At 32.9% G+C, this 21,454-nt stretch overlaps 1 protein-coding gene across 5 annotated transcripts; it reads left to right on the plus strand.

The window, feature by feature from the left end:
• The first annotated feature begins 7,450 nt into the window (after positions 1 to 7,450).
• LOC108461454 (glucan endo-1,3-beta-glucosidase 4-like) lies at positions 7,451 to 12,460 on the plus strand. 5 transcript variants are annotated; one of them, XM_017761302.2, is made up of 5 exons: positions 7,451 to 7,731; positions 8,584 to 8,740; positions 9,559 to 10,806; positions 11,767 to 11,794; positions 11,878 to 12,460. In XM_017761302.2, exons 2-5 carry the CDS (start codon positions 8,674 to 8,676, stop codon positions 12,020 to 12,022), a joined length of 1,488 nt encoding a protein of 495 aa, XP_017616791.1. In that variant the 5' UTR covers positions 7,451 to 7,731; positions 8,584 to 8,673; the 3' UTR covers positions 12,023 to 12,460. The 5 variants fall into 5 exon arrangements, with proteins under 5 accessions (XP_017616791.1, XP_017616797.1, XP_017616790.1 ...); XM_017761301.2 differs by having other exon boundaries at positions 7,453 to 7,659; XM_017761304.2 differs by having other exon boundaries at positions 7,453 to 7,659; positions 11,881 to 12,460.
• Positions 12,461 to 21,454: the final 8,994 nt, after the last annotated feature.

Here is a 21,454-nt window from a genome sequence, read left to right on the forward strand (position 1 = left end):
AAATAATTTAAACAATTAGGAGACGTCATACTATCAACATTTGAGTAATAGCATGTATAGCGAACCTTTAACGTCCTCTACGGTAGTCCTAGAACCGACTAAACCGTAGCTATGATACCAATAAATGTAACACCCCTCACCCGTATCCAATACCGGGACAGGGCTCGAGGCATTACCGAAACATTATCATTTATAAACATACAAAACTGGGTCACCAAATTTCATCCAAAATTTAAAACTTCTAGAACATAAGCATATCATTCCTTATACAGGCCATCGAGGCCTACAACCTACATTCAGGTGGTTCGGTACAAAACCAAAATCATTTGATAAACTTTGGGCGACGTAAAAAATTTCTAGCTTTAGAGTGTCACACGCCCGTTTAGGTGAGCCGTGTGGGCTCACACGCTCGTGTGGCCTAGGGCAAGTCCATGCCTTTAACCCGTGGGCAACACTAACTTTTGGGCATGGCCAAGACACACGTCCGTGTGTCCTACCCGTGTGCTAATTTGACTTAAAGTTTTAGGTGCAGGGGACACATGGCCATACCACACGCCCATGGGGTATAGGGGACACACGGCCTAGACACACGCCCGTGTGTCTAACCATGTGGACCTTAATAAGCTATTTTCCAAGCCTTTAGTCACCCCTTTCTACTACTTATGCCTAATGGTTACCAAGTTTGAGAGAAAGCATGATTATACACTTGTAAATAATCTTAATGAAAATAGTTGTATGGAAACCTCATATCATTGGTTTCATACATAAGTGGTTATTTACTATTTAGTGTCATGGGTTCCCATATTACATTAATCCATCCGAAATTGGCTCATTCATATGATTTATTACCAATTGATAGCAACCCATCATTTGTAATTAAAACCATGCATAAAATCGTAGGTCATGGCCTACTTAAATTAAGCCAATTTTCATGGCCATATACAAAGAGATAAACATATTTTTACATGTGTTTGTTGGGAAAATCAAATGACACATATAACAACATACTCAAAAATACTATACATGCCATTGAACAAAATAAATAGAGTCTTTATACCAAAGCTTGTTTAGTTAATAGTGTGTTGTGTCTCCAACCGTCTTCCAATCCTTATGAGTCCTCGAGCTCTATAAAACAGGGAAAAAAAGGGGTAAGCATTTTCATGCTTAGTAAGCTCGAATAACCGAAGAGTAAACTTACCTAGTAATTAGCATACATCCGTACTTAAATCATGAAATCATCCGATATGAAATGATTTCCTATCACATGCACTCAATCAATGAGTTAGTCACATAATCATGTATCATGTAATTTAACTAGATGAGCTCATCATTCAACATTTCATTCATACATTTATCCTACGTTAATCTCGTTGAGTTTCTAGGAAATCTTGATGGAATACCCATTATCCGTTAATTCATTCAAATGATCTTTCCATATATGCACTCTCGCGAACCTCATATCATATGGCGGGATTACCAGTCCAGGCTAAATCCCCCATATTATATGAACTCATAAGGTGATGTCGAGATTGCCAGTCCAGGCTAAATCCCTTATAATGAAAAATACTCTTAGTGAGCTCGGATCTGAGTTACCAGTCCAGGCTAAATTCAGATCCTAATCGGAAAAATATTTTTAATGTCGAATTTGTGGTCCTGAAACCACTATTTTGACTAGGCCCTATTTCGGGTTGTTACACCACCTGCAGCAGAAAGATCGGACACGGAGTGAACAACACCATTAGTTTTAAGAACTATATATGTACCTGCGTTCTGATGAATTGGAAGCTGCTTTTGTTGCGAATCTACCCCTTCATTGAAGGTGTAAAGAAAATGGTTTGCCCAACTGTAAGAAGCAATGATAATATCCTTCGGACTCAAGCCATTTCCTTAAAAAATAATCAAATTCTAATTCTTCCAAATACGCTAAAGAATGATCCCAAAGAGGCAAGGCCAAGAACAATCACTCTGCCTATTGGAAGAATGAAGTTGCAAATTCGAAGTAAGCCAATCAGTCATAGAAGCAGAGAAAAAATTACTAAGCTGGGTAATAGGAAGGATCTGATGCCAAATTTCCTTCGCAAAAGAACAGTCTCTAAGAATATGCATAGCATCCTCCATGGAATGACCATAAAGTTGACACGACGCATCCTGATCAATACCCCTTCTAACTCTTTCCGAATTGGTTAAAAGTCTTTGTTTAAGAATTAACCAGAGAAAATGTTTCACACGATGCGGACCTGGAATTTTCCAAATCTTTCTTCATTTCATCTCTTGCGGATGCCAAGATTCCTCTTTCAAAGCATAGTAAGCACTCTTCACAGAAAAAACTCCAGACGTCGTTCTTGACCAAGAGAGACTATCCGAACCAGCCTGAATCATGGGAGGAAGAATGCTAATGATGTGCTCCACCACATCTTCAGGTAACCACAATCTAAAAAGGGCAAGATTCCATTCCCCATTAGGCAAAACCATCTCACTAACAATGGTATTAGGATAAAAAAAGCCATGCCCCGAAACATAGTTTTTGAGGGGTCTTTTATTAGGAACCTAGCAATCCTCCCAATACCAAATAGTCTTACCATTACCAATGGACCAAATCACAAAGCTACGTAACAAGGGCCAAACTCTGGCAATAACTCTCCACATATAAGAACAACTACTCATCATTATAGAGTCAGGCATACTATCCTTTATTCTATACTTACCTCTGAGAACCTGAACCCAAATAGTTTTAGTCTTAGAAATAAGATTGTATCCAAGTTTCATCATAAAAGCACTGTTCTGATCACTCAATCAACGAAAACCAAGACCCCCATTAATTTTAGGCTGACAGAGGTCTTCCCATTTAACTAAAGCTATCTTACTTTTGCCTTCCACAGTGCCCCAAATGAATTGTCTTGTTAGACCTTCAATGGCGGCAAAGACTCCCTTAGGCACAAGAGAAGATTGTATGAAATATCTTGGAATAGATAATAGGATGGATTGTGCTAAGGTGACCCTTCCAGTAAAAGAGAGACTTTTGGCATCCCAACTCGAGAGTCTACTACGAACTCCATCGACCAAAAAATCCAAAATACTCTTGGTAACTCTTCTATGAAAAAGTGGAACCCCGAGATAATGACCTAAGTCATTGACTTTTTGAAAACCAAGTATGTCATTGATCTCATTTCTTGAAGATATATTAACCCCCGTAGAAAAGAAGACATTTGTTTTCCTAGCATTAACTTTGTGACCAGAAATCTTGCAAAAATTACTAAGAAACTTTGTAAGGAGACCACTGTGCACCACGTCGGCTCTGCTAAAGATCACCAAATCATCAGCAAAAAACAAATGCAAAAGACTCAGTTTAGAACACGAAAGCCGAATAGGACTCCACTCTCTTACTAAAATGCTTCCGTGAAATCTATGACCCAGCCACTCCATCCATAAAACAAAAAAATATGAAAACAAGGGACACCCTTGGCGAATACCCCTTATCGGCTTAAACTTCTGAGTTGGCACACCATTCCATAGAACCTGCATAGAAGAAAGCATGATAGCATTCATAATAACTTTAACCGAATGAGAAGGAATACCTACTGCGATGAGCGAAGCCTCCACAAAGTCCCATCTAACCCTATCATATGCCTTTTCCAGATCAATTTTAATAGCCATCCACTGGAGACTCTTCTTAACTCTCATAGAGTGCAAGACTTCTTGAGCGATTATGACATTGTTAATAATGCTTCGTCCAGCAATGAAACCTGCTTGCTCTTGGCTAATGATCTTCGAAAAGATGATCTTAAATCTATTAGCAATAATCTTCATGACTAACTTGTACAGCACAGAACAAAGACTGATCGGTCTGAGCTGAGAGAAATTATCTGGATTCTGCACCTTTGGAATTAACACAATAAGAGTGTTATTAAACTCAAGATCAATGATGCCACCATTGAAGACATTTTTAACCCAACCACATATGTCCTCTCCAATAGTATCCCATTAAATCTAAAAAAAAACCAGCTTGAAACCTATCACTACCAGGGGTTTTAAAAAGTGCCATGTAAAAAATAGCAACCTTTATTTCTTCATTCGTAACATTTTGCTCAAGAAAATCCACATCTTCTGAGTTTAAGCCAGGAAAAGCACTTCGAGGCAAATTTCCTACCGAGCTAGGGTCTTCCCCATAGAGTTTCTGAAAGAAATTGACCGCTTCCGACTTGAGGGTATCTTGATCAAAAACCCAATTCCCATAAGCACCGCGTAAAGCCGTGATTTTATTGAACTTCCTCCTCTGTAAAGTACGTATATGGAAATAACTAGTGTTTCGGTCCCCCAGTTTCAGCCACTCACATCTCAATTTTTGTTTCCAAAGTATCTCTTCATGATAAAGAATGTTTTCAAGCTCCCCCCGGATCACAAATTCTTGATGCCGAAGAGAATTAAACCATGAAAGATCCACGATACGTTGCACATTGGAGAGCTTGTGCATCAAGAGACGCTTCCTCTGGCTAATATGACCATAAACACAATTATTCTAATTCTTGAGCTTGTCTGTGAAACCAGCAATTGCATTAGACATGTTCCTATCAAAACTTCAAATTTCCTTGATGAAATCATAGAAATTATGATGCTGCAACTAGCCAGCCAAAAATCGGAAAGGACGATTAGGAACATTCCTAACTTCAGAGTAAAGATTAAGGAGGAGCGGACGATGATCAGACTTAATCCAGAAGTGCTTTTTTCAAGCACTGCAGAACGGGCCCTAAGTCTTATGGACACTACTTTTCTATATACTGTGTATAAATGTTTTATTGAGTTAGTTTCATCTTTAGCTAAATTATTAATTCGGTTAGAAAATTATGAAAATATTTTTTCATAATTAAAATAAATTAAACTACTTGAGGTAACCCATTAAAATATGCATATGATGGGATTTGAACCAACATCGTTAGATTAGTAAAATTTTAAATTTATCACTCAATTAAAACTTTATTTCAATATATTTTATACATTTTTATTTTAATATGCACAAGTTATTATCTTCATTAGTTGTATATTTATACTTACTATTAATAAAACACTGACTGAGTTAGCGTTACAGGTTAATCGGATACCAACTCAGTTAGGAATTACAGAAATATCCTTCCGTAATTAAAGTGAGTCATATATTTTTGAGGGTACTTTAGTCTTTTCATTTCAACAAAAATAATATATATACATATATTAGGATTTGAACCCACATTAATAAGATTAGTAAAACCTTAAATTTATCATTCAACCAAAGCTTTATTTTAATATTTTATATAATTTTAATATTTACAATTTATTATCTTTACCAGTTGTATATATCATAAATAATGTTGTTAATTGGGTTGTTGTCACAAGTCAACTTGATATTAACTCCCAGTTGATGACAAAATCATGATAAATAATTGAAGTGCATTTAGTTTTTTTTTTTTGTCGCATGCATGTATTATTGTTTATATGATGTATTTATGTGTTTAAATTTCATTATACTCATAATTTAATCTAATTTTTATTTTAATATCATCCATATTTTATATTTTTATTATGATTAATTTATTTCAAGTCATACATTTTAATTATTTATTTATTTTTATTTTTAAACTGTGTTGTAAATTTTTTCACATGCATGCACGGAATTTTTAATATAGTTTATAGATATGATAACACAAAAATTTTACATTTATAATAATAATAAATATTTATTATAAAACATATTATAATCCATAAATAAACATTTAAACATTTAAATATAAAATTTATTAATTTTAAATTAAGGTCGTAGTCTAGATAATTTTAAAAATAAACATAATAATTTTTAATTTATATACGCAAAATAAACAATCTAGTTATAAAATATTCAAATTATTTATTTGATATTAAAAAGTTATCAATTTAATCTATTAAATTAATAAACTAACTGTATCAAGAAAAATCGATTAAAATAATGTATAACGGGTTTTATCAGTTTAACTGTCAATCTATTTTCGATTTCATATATTTAACTTTCAATTCAATTTCAAACAAAATACTCGTGCTAATGAAATAAAATCTATAACTGTATATCAAAGTAGTGTCCAAATCATGTTTTTTTTTACACCTGTCAGAAAAACAAACAAAGCTTTTCTTTTCTTTTTTTTTGAGATTTTAGAATACTGGTATAATTTCAGTTTTAATCTTTAAAATATGTTAAAATTTTAAATATATATCTATTTATGTACCTTATTCATGTTAACACGTGGCACACATATCATGTTTTTTCATTTAATAACAATGGTTAATCTTCAGTTTTGGTCCTTTTAATATGCTTAAAATTAAGATTTAAACATTATACTTTAATTTTAACATAATTTAGTCTTTATATTTTTATAATGTTGTTGATTAATCCAAATAGTTAATATATTTAAATTTTCAATTAAAATGTTACGTGATTATATATATTTTGAAAGCAGATTTTTAAATCCAAAAGTTGAGGATTAAATTCTTGAAAATAAAAGTAAGAAGACTAAATTTCAAATGTATAAAATATAGAGACTTAGAGTTATGATTGTTTGAACTAGATTGGATTGATCGGGATATCGATTCAAAGAAAGGCGTAAGATCAATTGAGCTATGAATTGGTATGAATAGATTAAACCAGACTAAAAATAGATTGAGTCAGAATTTTTTTATATTTTTAATGATTTATTTAATCGAATCAAACAAACCAGTGGTATAACCAATTCAACCACCGATCCATTTCTAAAAATTTTGCTTAAGATATATTTTAATCTTTAAATTTTAACTCTATAATTTGACACAAATAAATAATCAACTCAACGCGAAGCGTGAATAAACAATACTAGTATCAATAAAACGGTTGGTTTCAAAAATAAAAAAAATGGTTTATTTGTAAATGACTTAACGTACGGCGACTAGACCTGTCCATAGGTCGGGTCGTGTTCGAGCTAGGCCTTGACAAAATTTTAAGCCCTTTTGATAGGCTCGGGCCTGACCCAACTTGAAAATGAGCTTAAACTTTTACTCATGCCCAGTCAAATAAAAATGCTAAAACTAGGTTGAGCGTATTAATTTTAAAAAATATAATATATCAAAACCACTAAAAATATTAAAATAAATATTTTTCAACAAATTAAAAATAAATTAAAAATTATACTTAAATAACACTAACATAAGTGCACTATAATAAGTAAATGTCTTTAAAATAATAATAAAATTAACAATAAAATAAAATTATATATTCAAATAATAACAATAAAATAATAACAATATAATTATAAAATAATAGTAGAATAATGAGAAATAAAAAAACAACTAAAAACAATAACAAAATAATAGCAAATTCTGTTGGCAAAAATAAGCCAGGTCGAGTCCGTGACAAGAAAAACTTATCTAAGGCTCAACTCACGTTTGAAACGAATATATATTTTTATTCTTTATACTATATTTTAATTTAATTTAGTAAATGCTTCATTTTTTTTAGCATACAGTCCCCAAGCAAATATTCTGCTGCTTCTATATTCTTCCTGTGGCAATAATTTCTTTTAAAATAAATTATTGCAAAAAAGACTAACAGGAAAACAACAGAGTTGCAAAGACAACCAAGTCACTGGCTACCGAGAGTTCAAACAAAGACAAGCTGCCATTAGAGAGGTTTCTTAACTCTGAATCTGAAACAGTTTTCTACGTTTTTTTTTTATTAAAGTACTGCTTTCTACTTATTATGTAAGTTGATGTTTTCGTTCTTTTATTACTATGTAAATTATATTTAATAATGTAAATAGAAGAATATTTTTTATCAGCTGAAGCTCTATAGCTGTGTGTTTTTAATTTTATTTTTTTATAGCAGCTTGGAAACTTGGATCAGGTACTTTAGAACTTATTTCTCTTGATTTTTTCATCTGGGTAATATTATTTACCATTATTATGTGGAGTTTGGGCACTGGGTAGTTTAAAATTCAACTTTGGGGACCTTTGCATCTGGGCATTTTGGAACCAGACTTTTCTTTCACAGCTGCATTGCTTTCCATTAGTGGTTTCTTTTTCAAAGATATTTTAGCTTCTTTTAAATTTTTGTTTTGCAAGACGTATAAAATACTTACCTTGGTGAGCAAATTTACATGCACATTAGATTTATACCGCTGTGGAGTGTGGATCTAATAACTCATGCTAATTGTAAGATTTCGCTTGACATAATGTTTGTCAAAATCATGTTCACTGAAGATTAATGTACTTGGTGAATGTTATGTAGTGTTTTATTTATTTTTCTGTAAGTAGTCAAAAAAGGTCCACTAAAGTTTATCCTGTCCTATAATACATGGAGGTCGATTTCTTGACAATGTGCTTTGAAAAGGTCACATGTGAAAGTGATAGTTTATCCTTCTGTTGCTGAACATGTAATACTATTTTGCAGCTTTGAGCGACAGCACTACAAACCCAATTTCTTTTTCCCTGAATATTTGTAGATTTCTTGTGTTTTTTTATGATTTCTTTATTTGTTTCATTTTCCCTTAAATTCTCATCATTGGCTGAATTTGACTATCATATGCTATACCCGATTGTTACTTTTGTTTGCAGAACATTTAGTGTCTAAGCTCTGGGGGAGTGTAAACAGCACAAGACTGCTCGTCTAGGTTGGAGTTTTTTATTTTTTATTTTTATGCTCAGATGAATCCTGATAGATGTTTTGGAGGCTCGCTTCTGGTTCTAATTGGCCTGTTTACCAATGTGCTAGGTAATCTATAAATTATTGAGGGTTTCACTTTTAAGCTAAATTCTATTCGAAGCTCTGTGTATTATTTTGTCTGCTGTTTAGATGAGGCTTTAGAAATTTAGAGTTTTTACCTCTTGGGTTTGCTCTTCCTATGAGTCTCAATGCATCAGCTGTAAAAAATATAATCATTATAAAGGATAGTCCTTGTTAATGAGCAACTTTTTATTTTTATTTTTATAATAACCACTGTTGGTACATTTTATGGATCTAATTCCACCAGTGATTATCAATGTAAAATTGAAACCATTTTAGTCATAATTCAGTCTGTGGTTTCTTTTCCCAGTATTTAGAAGGTGCCTATCAGACATGCCTCTAAAGATCAAGAGACCATTGAAATCAAAGTGCTTATGTTCTGTTTGTTTTCATTTCCTTTTGTTTTCTGTTTGTCCACCACATGGACTCTTTTGGACTTTTTATCAGTTTATGCCTAAGAATGTTTTCTTGAATCGTGGAGAATGATTGAGACAACTATTGAGACTTTATAGCTAGGACAGATAGTTCATTGAGTGTTGTTAATATTTGCGGGAAGGAAGTAAATCAACTGATGGTTCCACTATTTACTGCATTGGAGATCACACTTGAAGCAAATGGAAACCAAAAAAAGAAAAGAAGCACAATGGAATTGTCATACCGTCATGAATTTACCTTTAGTAATCCAATTGGGCAATTTGTTTTTCATTATAGTTACACGGGTCTTCTTAGTGTTATGTAATTTATATACAAACCGTGTAATCATGTTTGTGGTCGGTTTTTACTGAAATAGATCATTGATTTTATAGGTGCATTCATTGGGATAAACATTGGTACTGATGTTTCCAGCATGCCGTCAGCTTCTGAAGTTGTTTCTATTATCAAAACCCATCGAATCACTCACGTACGACTTTATGATGCTGACTCTCACATGCTCAAAGCACTTGCAGACAGTGGGATTGAAGTTACAGTGGGCGTGACAAATGAGGAAGTTCTTGGAATTGGAGAATCCGCATCAGCTGCAGCAGCCTGGGTCAGCAAAAATGTAGCATCCTATGTGCCTTCAACCAACATTACAGCCATTGCTGTTGGCAGTGAGGTTCTTACATCAATTCCTCATGCTGCCCCAATTTTAGTTACTGCTATGAATAACCTCCATAAAGCTCTTGTGGCTTCTAATCTAAATTTTCAAGTTAAAGTTTCGAGCCCCCAATCCTTGGACATCATCCCCGAGCCTTTCCCCCCTTCTACTGCTGCCTTTAATTCCTCACCGAACTCTACAGTATACCAGCTTCTTCAGTTTTTGAATAACACTAACTCCTATTTTATGTTAAATGCATATCCCTATTATGGTTACACTAATGGAAATGACATTTTTCCAATTGATTATGCACTTTTCAAACCACTCCCCTCAGTCAAACAAATTGTTGACCCAAACACTCTCTTCCACTATAACAGCATGTTTGATGCGATGGTTGATGCAACCTATTATTCTATGGATGCTCTCAATTTTTCTGGGATCCCTATTGTTGTCACTGAAACAGGATGGCCTTGGCAAGGTGGACCCAATGAACCTGATGCCACTGTTGAAAATGCTGGGACCTTCATTAATTATTTGATCCGGCGAGTTTCCAATGATTCAGGCCCTCCCAGTCGGCCGAATATTCCCATGAACACATACATTTACGAATTGTTTAATGAAGACAAGAGACGTGGGCCTGTCTCTGAGAAGAATTGGGGGGTGCTTTATACGAATGGCACTGCTGTTTTTCCTTTGAGTTTGAGTGGTTCTAGTCAGATTATGGGAAATGCTACGACAGTTTTCTGTGTTGCAAAAGATGATGCCAGTGAAGATAAGTTGCAAGATGGGCTTAACTGGGCATGTGGGCAAGGCCAGGCCAATTGCAGTGTTATACAATCAGGGCAGCCATGTTATCTCCCAAATAACATCAAGAACCATGCATCTTATGCTTACAATGACTATTATCAAAGAATGCATACCGTTGGTGCAACATGTGATTTTGATGGGACAGCCACAATTACCACTAATGATCCAAGTAAGTATGACAAGTTTTCTCATCGTTATCAATCTTAATTTTATCTATAATTTTGATCTTTTAAAATACTTGAGAAAAATTTTACTTTCAGTTTTTGCTAGCTGGGTTATAATGACCTAATATCAATACCTAGGTTTGCTTTAAAATTTAAAAGGAAGTAGGTATTTATTTTTTATAGTTCTCCATTCGAACTAAGCTTTGATGGGGGAATCATTGTAGGGAAAGAAACCTAACATTTTAGAGCGACAAAGCTGAATATTTCATAGTCCTAATATTACAATCAAAGAGAAAAAAAAAGAAGGAAAAACATTAAGTTGAGTAATTGGTGATTGTATGCTCTATGTATCTAGTTATTAAATGTGGATATTCTTGTTAGTATTTCAAATTGTGACAGTAACAAGTATGCTGAATACTATTTCTGGGTTTTGTCTTATTTTTGCTAGTGGCTCTTCACTTGTGTTTAAAGTTTCACTCAGGCTCCTAAAAGATTATCGTGAAAACTTAATAATAATAATAATAAACCAGGTTGGTCAATGATACAGCATTAGTACTATCATCATAGTACTATGTTGTATCTATTAGGTTAACTTCAATGGTTCTTCTGGAGTAGGAAACCTAATCAACAACAAAGTCCTCAAGATTTTCATTCTTTCTTTCCAGAATGAAGTAACCATTGCAAAGGCTTCATATTTACTATGGAATGTTTTATATCTGTTGCACATGATTTACATGTGTTTAGTGTATCTTTGAGTGTTGTTTTCCCCAACATGTTTACTATGTCTGAAGATAGGATGGAATTCTTGGCTTTTTCATAATCCTATCTTTTGCCGCATCAACCATATTGCATGCTATTGCTGTCTTGCTATTTAATTGTCATATATTCTGCCTTCTTAATGTCATGATATCCAGCTTTGTCTTTCTTAGTTGGCTGATTACTTTATTGGTGTATAACTTGTGCAGGTTATAGGTCCTGTATATTTACGGGAAGGTGAGGTTCATTATCTTTTAGAGTTAAATGTTCCATATTAACAAATACTTATATAGGATCATGACTTTCTTCTTTTATTGTAGCAGTTCTAATTCGAGTGCCAGGGAAGGGCTTTTGCCTCCTGGAGCATTTGGTCCCGTAAGTCCATTGGGTGAGAGTATGAAGCTTTTAGTGTCGAAGGTTCGATATGTAATCTCAGCCGCTTGTCTTTTGATAATCTTGCTATGACATTGGAAACCTTGTTCGTGCCGAAGATCATTATGTAATGAAATCCGCGAGCAAAGCTCCATGATAGCTGATGGTTACTTTTGCCTTTGATGGAGCAGGGTGGTATTCAGTTGTTAATCTTGCTTCCTCTTTATCTGCTCTAGGGTTCATTCCGTTATTTGATCTTGAAGGATAGCAAGCAGGCACCCATTTCTAGTCATGATTTTTGGGATATTATAACTAAACTTGGATTTTTTCTTTTAAAAAAATTAATTTTAAGTGACAATTAACAATGGAAAAATACGATTCTAGCTCGCTGCTTTTCATTTGCTTGTTTGTACAATCAGCACTTAAAACCATTAATTTAAAAACTTGAGAGTGGACCGGTGGAATTAGAACTAGTGGCCCGGTTTGGACCAGTACTATATATGAAACAAGGTTTTCTTTAAACTGGTAAAATTTGGTTCCAATAAGAAAAATGCTTTATTTTCAATTTATTTATTTAATTTAGTATGTGATGAGATTTACTTATTTATTTGTATTTTTTACTCTCGAACTATATAAAAGTTATTTTAATCCATTTTTTTCTTCTTAATTTAATTTTGTCAAATTATTAAAATTTAACTTCAGTTAAATTTATTGATTCACCATGTCAACATTTATCTAAATAAAATATAGGACATAAAACTTAATCCTAATTTAACTCCTAGTAAATATTTTTATAAATAATATTTAAATAAAACAATGAAAATATATATTAAAATAAAATAATTTAAAGTTTTAAAATTTGTATGTCAAATTATTACTTCCATGCCCAAATTTTATTTGACTTCATATTTTCATTTGTTCTCCACATTTTGGACTCACATTGCACTTTTATAAAAATTAAGCAATAAACACCAAAATTAAAAGCATCGTGTCCAAAAATTTATCAAAATAAAGCATATAAATATGTTAATTTGACATAATATCACAACATAATTATTTAAATTTTTTAAAATTTTAAAATTATTATAAAAATTCAAAAATTTATATAAATTGTTAAAATTAATTAAAATTTTCAAAAATTAAAATTAAATAAAAATAAAATTATTCTTTACCATTAACGGTTTGTTTGAATAGCACAGACTAAATGATTCTTGGGGTAGGAATTGTACTCTCTTTAATTATATCGTAATTCCTTATATTATATTTAGCAATACAAATTGTAAATATATAGTTACATAATTTATATTCTTAAAATATTAATTACTATAAAAATATTAGTATGATAAAATATCTTCTAAATAAAAAACAAAAATTAAAGTCAAATCATTATATGTATTTTGTTAGTTTAAGAAAAGTAGTTGATAATACAATTACTAATAAAAATAACAAGAAAAATAAACACATATGTAATTTTATTTAATTGTTCTAGTTTCATATTTGTTGGGTTATTCTCTCTTTAATATTTAACATATGCTCATTATCATCGCTCATTAGTCATTGGCTGAATTCATCATCATCATCTAAATTTGAATCTGCACCATTATAGTTATCAAGATCTCCTTGTTCCATGAGGTTTTTGAAGTATGAACCATTTCAATTCCACCAATGTTTGAAGTTATGAAAAGACTAACATGATGGTACAATCTAACATTTTTTTATGCTATACTAAGGTGGTGTTGTTAATATGAGAAATATTTTTTTAGAACAACAAATGTTTTCTCAATCACATTTCAAAGCCTTGAATGTCTCAAACAGGGGCGAAGTCAGAAAATTTTTTTAGGGGACTCGAAATTAAATTGTAATTTTTACAATAGTAAAAATGCAATTTCTCCATTCTAATAACCTGTCTTTATAATTTTTAAAAGATTAAATCAAATTTCAATCATTTTTAGGGGAGCAAAGTTCAATTTTACCTTTACTAATTTAAAATTTTAAAAATTTTAAAGGGCCTAAATAAAAAATTTTCCATTTTAGGGGGGCCAAAGCCCCTGCCAATCCCCTAGCTACGCCTTTGGTCTCAAATTAAAGAGTTCGTGAGCTATCTATATTGCTTGTGTCGGGCACTATTCTTTCTAATGGTACCATATCCTATGATATGGTGCTAAAATAACTTTTACATTTTCATAATTAGCATCAACCTTATAATATTTGGATTCACATACCAATTAATCTATAGCTTTAAATATATATATATATATATATATATATATATATATATATATATATATATAAAACTCATATAAGCTCAATTTGAAAAAAAATTGTGCTAGGTTATATCACCTTTCATAATACATAAATTAAGTAAAAATAATATAAAATTTATAATATATAATCTTTATAAATAAAATTTTATAAATTTTGAATAATATAGATTTTGTCAAAACTTTAGAATTTTTATAGATAAATTATGATTAAGAAATTATAACATTTTTATTAATAAATATATTATTTTATAAATATAACATGAACACATAAATAATATAATAAATATTTAGTCTTAACCATCCCAAGCACTCGCACATGTTCATGCTTATAATATAATTTTTATAACTTGTATAAAAATAAATTTTAAAATTGAATTTGAGTATAATTATCTGCGTAATTACTACAAATCTTATTCTCCCTACAAATTAAAAATAAAAATTAATAATTAGATGCTCCAATTTGATAGGATATATCAATTTTAATTATTACTCAAATATATCATCATTTTGTCAATTATATTTAAATTTAATTACTAAGTCCGTTTTTAAACCCTAAATTTAGAACGGATTGTTTAGCTTTTTTAGATTTTCAATTGGAAACCTAATTTTTGCTTTTCTTCCCAAAACTGTGTTCGTTTTCTCTAGATAAATTCTTTAACTCACATTGTTGTCACCAATCTTTATCTCTCTTTCAATCACCACCGTTCTAATTATCCTTGTTATATGTTAATAACCTGATACCCAAATACTAGAAAAGAACCGAGCCTCTGACCCATGACCCGACCACTAGAAGACAACAAGGTGAACCAGATTGCAAGGCAAGGCTATAGACCTAGCTCGTAGGAACCAGCTCATAGGGCAAGATCACAGGTACAACTCGTAGAATCAGCTCGCGAGATAAGGTTACAGACCCAGCTCATGAAGACCTAGGGAAGGTTGCAATCTCATTTTGCAAGTACCCAACGAATTTGTAGGAAGTGCCACGTGCTTTATAGGCCACCTAGACACGTGTCTAGTAGGTACGGAGTTCGACCAAAACACCAGTCCCAGGATCAGAAAGGATCACGTGCTTCGTGGACGCATGCCTAGCAAACTTAGAGTTTGCAGAGAATGCCAGTACTAGGGACAGAGAATGTTAGTATTGGAGGCAACAGAGTTAAGACAAAATAGTGGAGCCCTATCATGAGCAGTAATAGTACCAGTAACAACATGTATAAATACCTGGATACTCATATCAATAAGACACAAGCAAAATATTAGTCAACAATTTGTGCGGTGAGCGTGGACCTTACTTGTAATCATCAAATTTTTCCTAGTTTGATTGAGTTTTCTTCAACATTCGAAGCAAATGGCTCACCCAAACAAAACTTTCCCCTCCAAACCCTCGTCAGGAGAAGTCGTAGTGTCGAGTTCCGGTGCCCAACATGATGAGATAGACTTGTTTTCTGTATGGTTTGTCGATAGGTTGAAAAACCTTGACAATACGGTTTGTCGGGGGCATTCCCCTTTCTTAGACCTGAACCTTTCCATAGGTCATAGAATGCCACTTTCCTTCAACCAAAAGGCACCCCGTAGCAGTTTTTGGCCCTCTAAGAGCAAATGAAGTTCATAAGAGATCAAATGGCCGTTCAACAAGCTTTATAGCAAGAGCTGTTAAGACAAAATGAGGAGATGTGAAGAAAGATGCACGCGGACAACTTTGGTTCATAGGATAACGTCAATACACAAAACGAAGCCTCGAGCACACAAGTGAAAGAATCGCAAAACAAAATGGACGAGCTGTGCCAAGATTTATGGGCATTACATCCTGAGTCACAACACATAGACTGGTTGTTTTGCTCTTACAACCCGTTGGCCCCTAAAATCATGACAATAGGTTTACCACGCGATTTCAAGGTCTCAAAAGACATGTTTGAAGGGAAGAAGGGACCCACAAGATCACTTGATACAATACAACTGTAACTCCCTAAACCCGGCCTAGATGTCTAGACCAAGTCTAGAGGGTTACACCAAGGACACTAAAGACACTACATTTATAACGTAGTCAAATGGAACCATTCATAACTTAAAAAACCATACAACAATTAACTAAGCATAAAATCTTTCAAAACATCACAATACCACAGAATACCGAAATCCTTACTAATAGTAATTTAAAGAAAGATAAAAGCTTAACCGACCTCCCGCGGCGCCATCTCGTTCAAGTTTGAGTACCACCTAAAATTTAATCAATAACAAAATGAGTTTCAAACTTAGTGCATAAAAAAATTTTGTTCAACTAAAGTTCACTTATAAAATAGTTCTGAATTCAAAGATTATTCTGTAATTTCAGTTTAGATCCAGAGCAGATTAGTTACATATATATATATATATATATGCAATTTCAGTTTCATATACGATACAAACCAGATTCAAATGCAATATTCCTACCCCCATTCGCTACACACCGTCTTCAGCCATCCCAACACACCGTTAAGGGCATTTAGTGCCCAACCAACACTGCACACCTTTAGAGTGTCCGTTTGACACTTTTACAGAGACGCAGCTTAGCTGTTGGACCGGAATGTGATAAAGCACTAGAATTAGATTTATACGCATTGTATCTTAGCCACTAATTCAGAACAGATTACTTCCTTCTTCACAATATCCCAACCCATGCAAATGCAGAGCACAAATACCCATAGCATGTATTCAGTCGTTCTAAATTATTTCACAAATAGATAAGACAGTTCAACATCAAAATAAGTATCATAGTATACATACAACTATGCTATTCGCATATCAGTTGTAACACCCCTTACCCGTATCCAAGGCAGAAACAAAGTACGAGGCATTACCAGACTTAACAATACACATAGACGAAAACTGGGACATAAAATTTCATTTAATTCAAAACTTTTCGAACACATGCATAACAAACAAAGCTAACTATATCATCACATCAAAACGTAGGACATGGCACAATTAATTAAACTTATAAACCATAATGGATAAGGACCACATCTCATGATCATATACGATAACTCAATGCGATCGACACGTAAGGTCAAAATCATAATAAAATACATATCACAAACCAACTTCCTATACATGCCACTCACTTGATATTTCTAATATTTGAATTAATTCTCCCAAAAATGATTTTGATAGTGTGATTTTGCCTCCGACGATCTCCAACCCCGAGCGGACCTGCCAATACTAAAAAAATGGAGAGGATGGGTAAGCTTTACGCTTAGTAAGTTCATATGAAAATAATAAGCAATTACTACCATGCTTTTCAAGATAAAACACTATAATTGTACAATTACATAGGTTCAGGACAGGCTATTTTCTGGACAGTGTAAAAAAAAATCATATCTCGAGGTACAAAACTTGAAATCCAATTCCGTAAATTTTTCCTGAAACTAGACTCATATTTCTACTCACTAATTTTTTTCTAGAATTTTTGGTCGGGCCATTTAGTACAGTTTATTAGTTAAAGTCTCCCCTGTTTCAGGGTATGACTACTTTGACCCCTGTGCACTACGAACCCAATTTCTCCCTGTACAGAATTCCAACGACCATGATGTTTGTTTCCCTTAAAAATAGACTCAATAAGGAATCCATCCATGTAAGGTATGACTCTTAATAATATTTTTACAATTTATGGTGAATTTCTAAAATCAGAACAGGGAATCTCGAATTTATTCAGACCCTGTTTCACAATAATTCAAATATCACACAATATAGAATTCTTTTGCTTCCCTTGTTTCTTTCATGTGAAAATAGACTCATCAAGCTTTATTTTCATATATCATTTGCATTTTTATTCAACTTCCACAATTTTTAGTGAATTTTCAAAGTCAAGCAACTGCTGCTGTCCAACACTGTTTTACCACTAAAATTCATTCTTACATAATTCCACTTAATCCATTTTGTCTTATCGAAATTCACCCAATTATCGAGCACATTGCTCATAATTTTTCATAAAAATATACCTACACTTATTCATCATATAATCATGTTCAATTTTATTTTTACTTAATCGATTTTCCCCTTGAACTCTTCGGAATAATAACTGATACTCAATTGCCTGCACATATTTTCACACTTGTAGCCAAAGCTATCTGGTACGCATAGTAGCCTGCACATAGTACTACACATGCGACCAATTATCCGGTACACGTAGTAGCCTGCACTTAGTACTACACATGTGACCTAACCATCTGATACACGTAGCAGCCTGCACTTAGTACTACACACGTGATCACAGTTTTCGGGTACGCATAGTAGCCTGCACTTAGTACTACACATGCAACCTCACAATAGATCATTCGTATCATTTTTATTTCGAAGGTTCAATCGGGAAATTCCTCACTTTTCAAAATTTTACTAAATTGTCCGTAATCAATTTAAATTCATAATTTACATCAAATAACCATTTGATAGGCGACCACATTTCATATGATATCAAAATATAATAACATAAAAGAATCGATAGATTATTTATGTGCAATTTACTCAAGTGTCAATCTCACTATCCATAGTACCAATTGTCCATTCATAGTATAATAAGACACAACTCAAATATCAAATCAGCTTTTAAGAATTTACATAACATATATCACATATTTCATATATCACTTGTCATGTATCTTCATTTTCTTGCATTTCATGTAACATTCTTTCATGTCATATTTCCACATCATAAACACCATTCCATCAACTTTTCCAATATATTAAATCATAAAATATATGCAATAATAGTAAGAAATATAATTCAAACATAACATTGCATTATTATTATCATACGAACTTACCTCGATCTAGAAACAACAATTTACCATTTTAGTCCATAACCTTGTATTTTCCCGATTTAAGCCCGAATTTTGATTTCCTTCATCTATAATATCACATTTAGCCTAATAATTAGTCACACTATTCATACGGGTCCAAAAATCATATTTTTAAAAATTTTCATTTTGACCCCTAAACTTTTGCATATTTGCACTTTTGCCCTAAGGTTCGGAAATTAAAATTCATCCTATTTTCTTATGTTTTATGACATGCTGATCATTTTTCCCTTCCATGGCAACATCAAATTCTCACTCTAACATGTACTTATGACTATTAGGTATTTTTACCGATTAAGCCTTTTTACTCATTTTCACTTAAAACCGAGTAGCACAAGTTGTCTAACATAATTTAAAACCTCATATTCTATCATAAAACACCAAAATACACAAATTTCACGTATGGGTATTTTTCCAAATATGAACCCTAGGTTGAATTATTGCAAGCATAAGCTAAATCAAGTTACCGGGACTCAAAAAACGTAAAAATCATTAAAAACAAGGCTAGAACGGACTTAAAATCGAGTTTGGAAGCTTGGAAACCCTAGCCATGGAGTCTCCCTTGGTATACACGTCCATGGTGAAGAAGATGAGCAAAATTGGCTTTTAATTTTGTATTTTAATTCATTTTACTCGTAAATGACCAAAATGCCCTTACTACTAAACTTTCCAAAAATTCTATTCATGTCCAATATTTGTCCATAAACTTAGAATTTGGTCAAATTTCTATTTAAGACCTCCTAATTAATATTTAAAAGCAATTTCATACTAGAAACTTCTAGAATGCAAGTTTTGCAACTTATTCAATTTAGTCCCTAACTTCAAATTAAACACTTTATGCATAGAATTTCTTCACGAAATTTTCACACAATCATGCAATCATATCATAGACCTCAAAATAATCATAAAATAATTATTTCTATCTTGGATTTGTGGTCACAAAACCACTATTCCGATTAGGCCCTAATTCGGGATATTACATCAGTCTTAGCGTATCAAACAGTTCTCATATAATCAAATTCAATCATTCATACATTGGGGAAGCCAATATCAGTGTTAAGCAACATTTACTATCTCAAAAACAGGTTTTGGGCCCAATAACATTCCACGTGGTCTGGTCACATGCCCATGTCCTTTGCCCATGTGGTTCTAAAGCATAAACAGTGAGTTACATGGCTTGGACACACGCCTGTGTCCCTGCCCGGATGACTCACACGGCCTGGGCATACGTCTGTGTCCCTGACTGTGTGGTTTTGTACCACAAATAGTGAGTTACACGGTCTAGACACACATCTGTGTCCGTTGCTAGTGTGAACCCTGTACTAATATGGCCACACACGGCCTAGACACACGCCCGTGTGTTTTTCCCATGTGGCTCCAAATTAATAAACAGTGAGTTACACGGCTAATCACATGGCCTGGACACATGCCTGTAACATCTCGAAATAGGGCTTAGTGAAACAATGGTTTCAAAACCACAAATTTGAGGTAAAAAATTATTTTAATATTATTTTCTGTTTTATAGCATGATTATATGAGTGCATGAAAATCTTGGTGAATTAATTTTAGCATTTGTGAGCTTAATTGCGAAAAAGGACTAAATCGCATAAAGGGAAAAAGTTTTGTTTTACTACCCAAATATGTTAAATAGGTAGAGAATGAAAATTGGAGGTCTTTAAAGTGCAAATAGGCCATTTGGGGAGTGATGGCCGGCCATAGGGACAATAAAATTTGAAAAGTCTAACATTTGGTTGCATTAGGTGACTTGTTTTGGTAAAAAAATAAAATAAAGAAAAAGTTGTCATCTTTTTCATTTCTTCTTCTTCCACTGAAAATGGCAGCAAACATGGGGCTTTTGAGAGATTAAATTTTTAGCCACTTAGTTCCCTTGCAAGTAAGTGATTTTGATGGTCTTTTTTATGATTTTTGTATTTTTGGAACCCTTGTAGCTTAATCTAGCTAATGGGGGGATTATTTTGCAAAATGGTTGAAAGTCTAGGGTTTTTCCATGTGAATATTTATGTTGTTTGCTGAATTTTTATGGAAGAAAATAAGTCATGGTTGTGTAATAAACAACTTTTGTAAAAAGATTTTGATGATCATTTTATGAACCACTAAACTAGACTACAATCATGACTAAGGCAAGCGTAATATAGTTATGGTGAGTCCAGAATATCGTATCCACAAGGATTAAAAGTACTAGTATTAAATTTCTTTCTATTATTTAGCCTAAAATATAAGTAGTTTGTTTTAATTTAAAAATTAACTACTGAACACTACAGAAAGTGAATTGGGAAAAATACTTGAAGAAAACTTATATAGAAGACAATACCCAGGAAAGAATCCACCTAGACTTCACTTATTACTTTGACTCTGAATCAAACAATTTATTCACTTGTCTTGATCTATAGGAAACCTTAAATTATGTT

The sequence above is a fragment of the Gossypium arboreum genome, chromosome 6, assembly GCF_025698485.1.
Source record: "Gossypium arboreum isolate Shixiya-1 chromosome 6, ASM2569848v2, whole genome shotgun sequence".
In the NCBI taxonomy this organism is placed as follows: Eukaryota; Viridiplantae; Streptophyta; class Magnoliopsida; order Malvales; family Malvaceae; genus Gossypium; species Gossypium arboreum.

What these genes read in the sequence shown, in the direction of transcription:
- LOC108461454 (XM_017761302.2), top strand. Translation starts at nt 8,674, where the DNA reads ATGAATCCTGATAGATGTTTTGGAGGCTCGCTTCTGGTTCTAATTGGC. An exon ending in CCTGTTTACCAATGTGCTAG is followed by an intron (nt 8,741 to 9,558) that starts GTAATCTATAAA and finishes TTGATTTTATAG; the next exon opens with GTGCATTCATTGGGATAAAC. An exon ending in TCCTGTATATTTACGGGAAG is followed by an intron (nt 11,795 to 11,877) that starts GTGAGGTTCATT and finishes CTTTTATTGTAG; the next exon opens with CAGTTCTAATTCGAGTGCCA.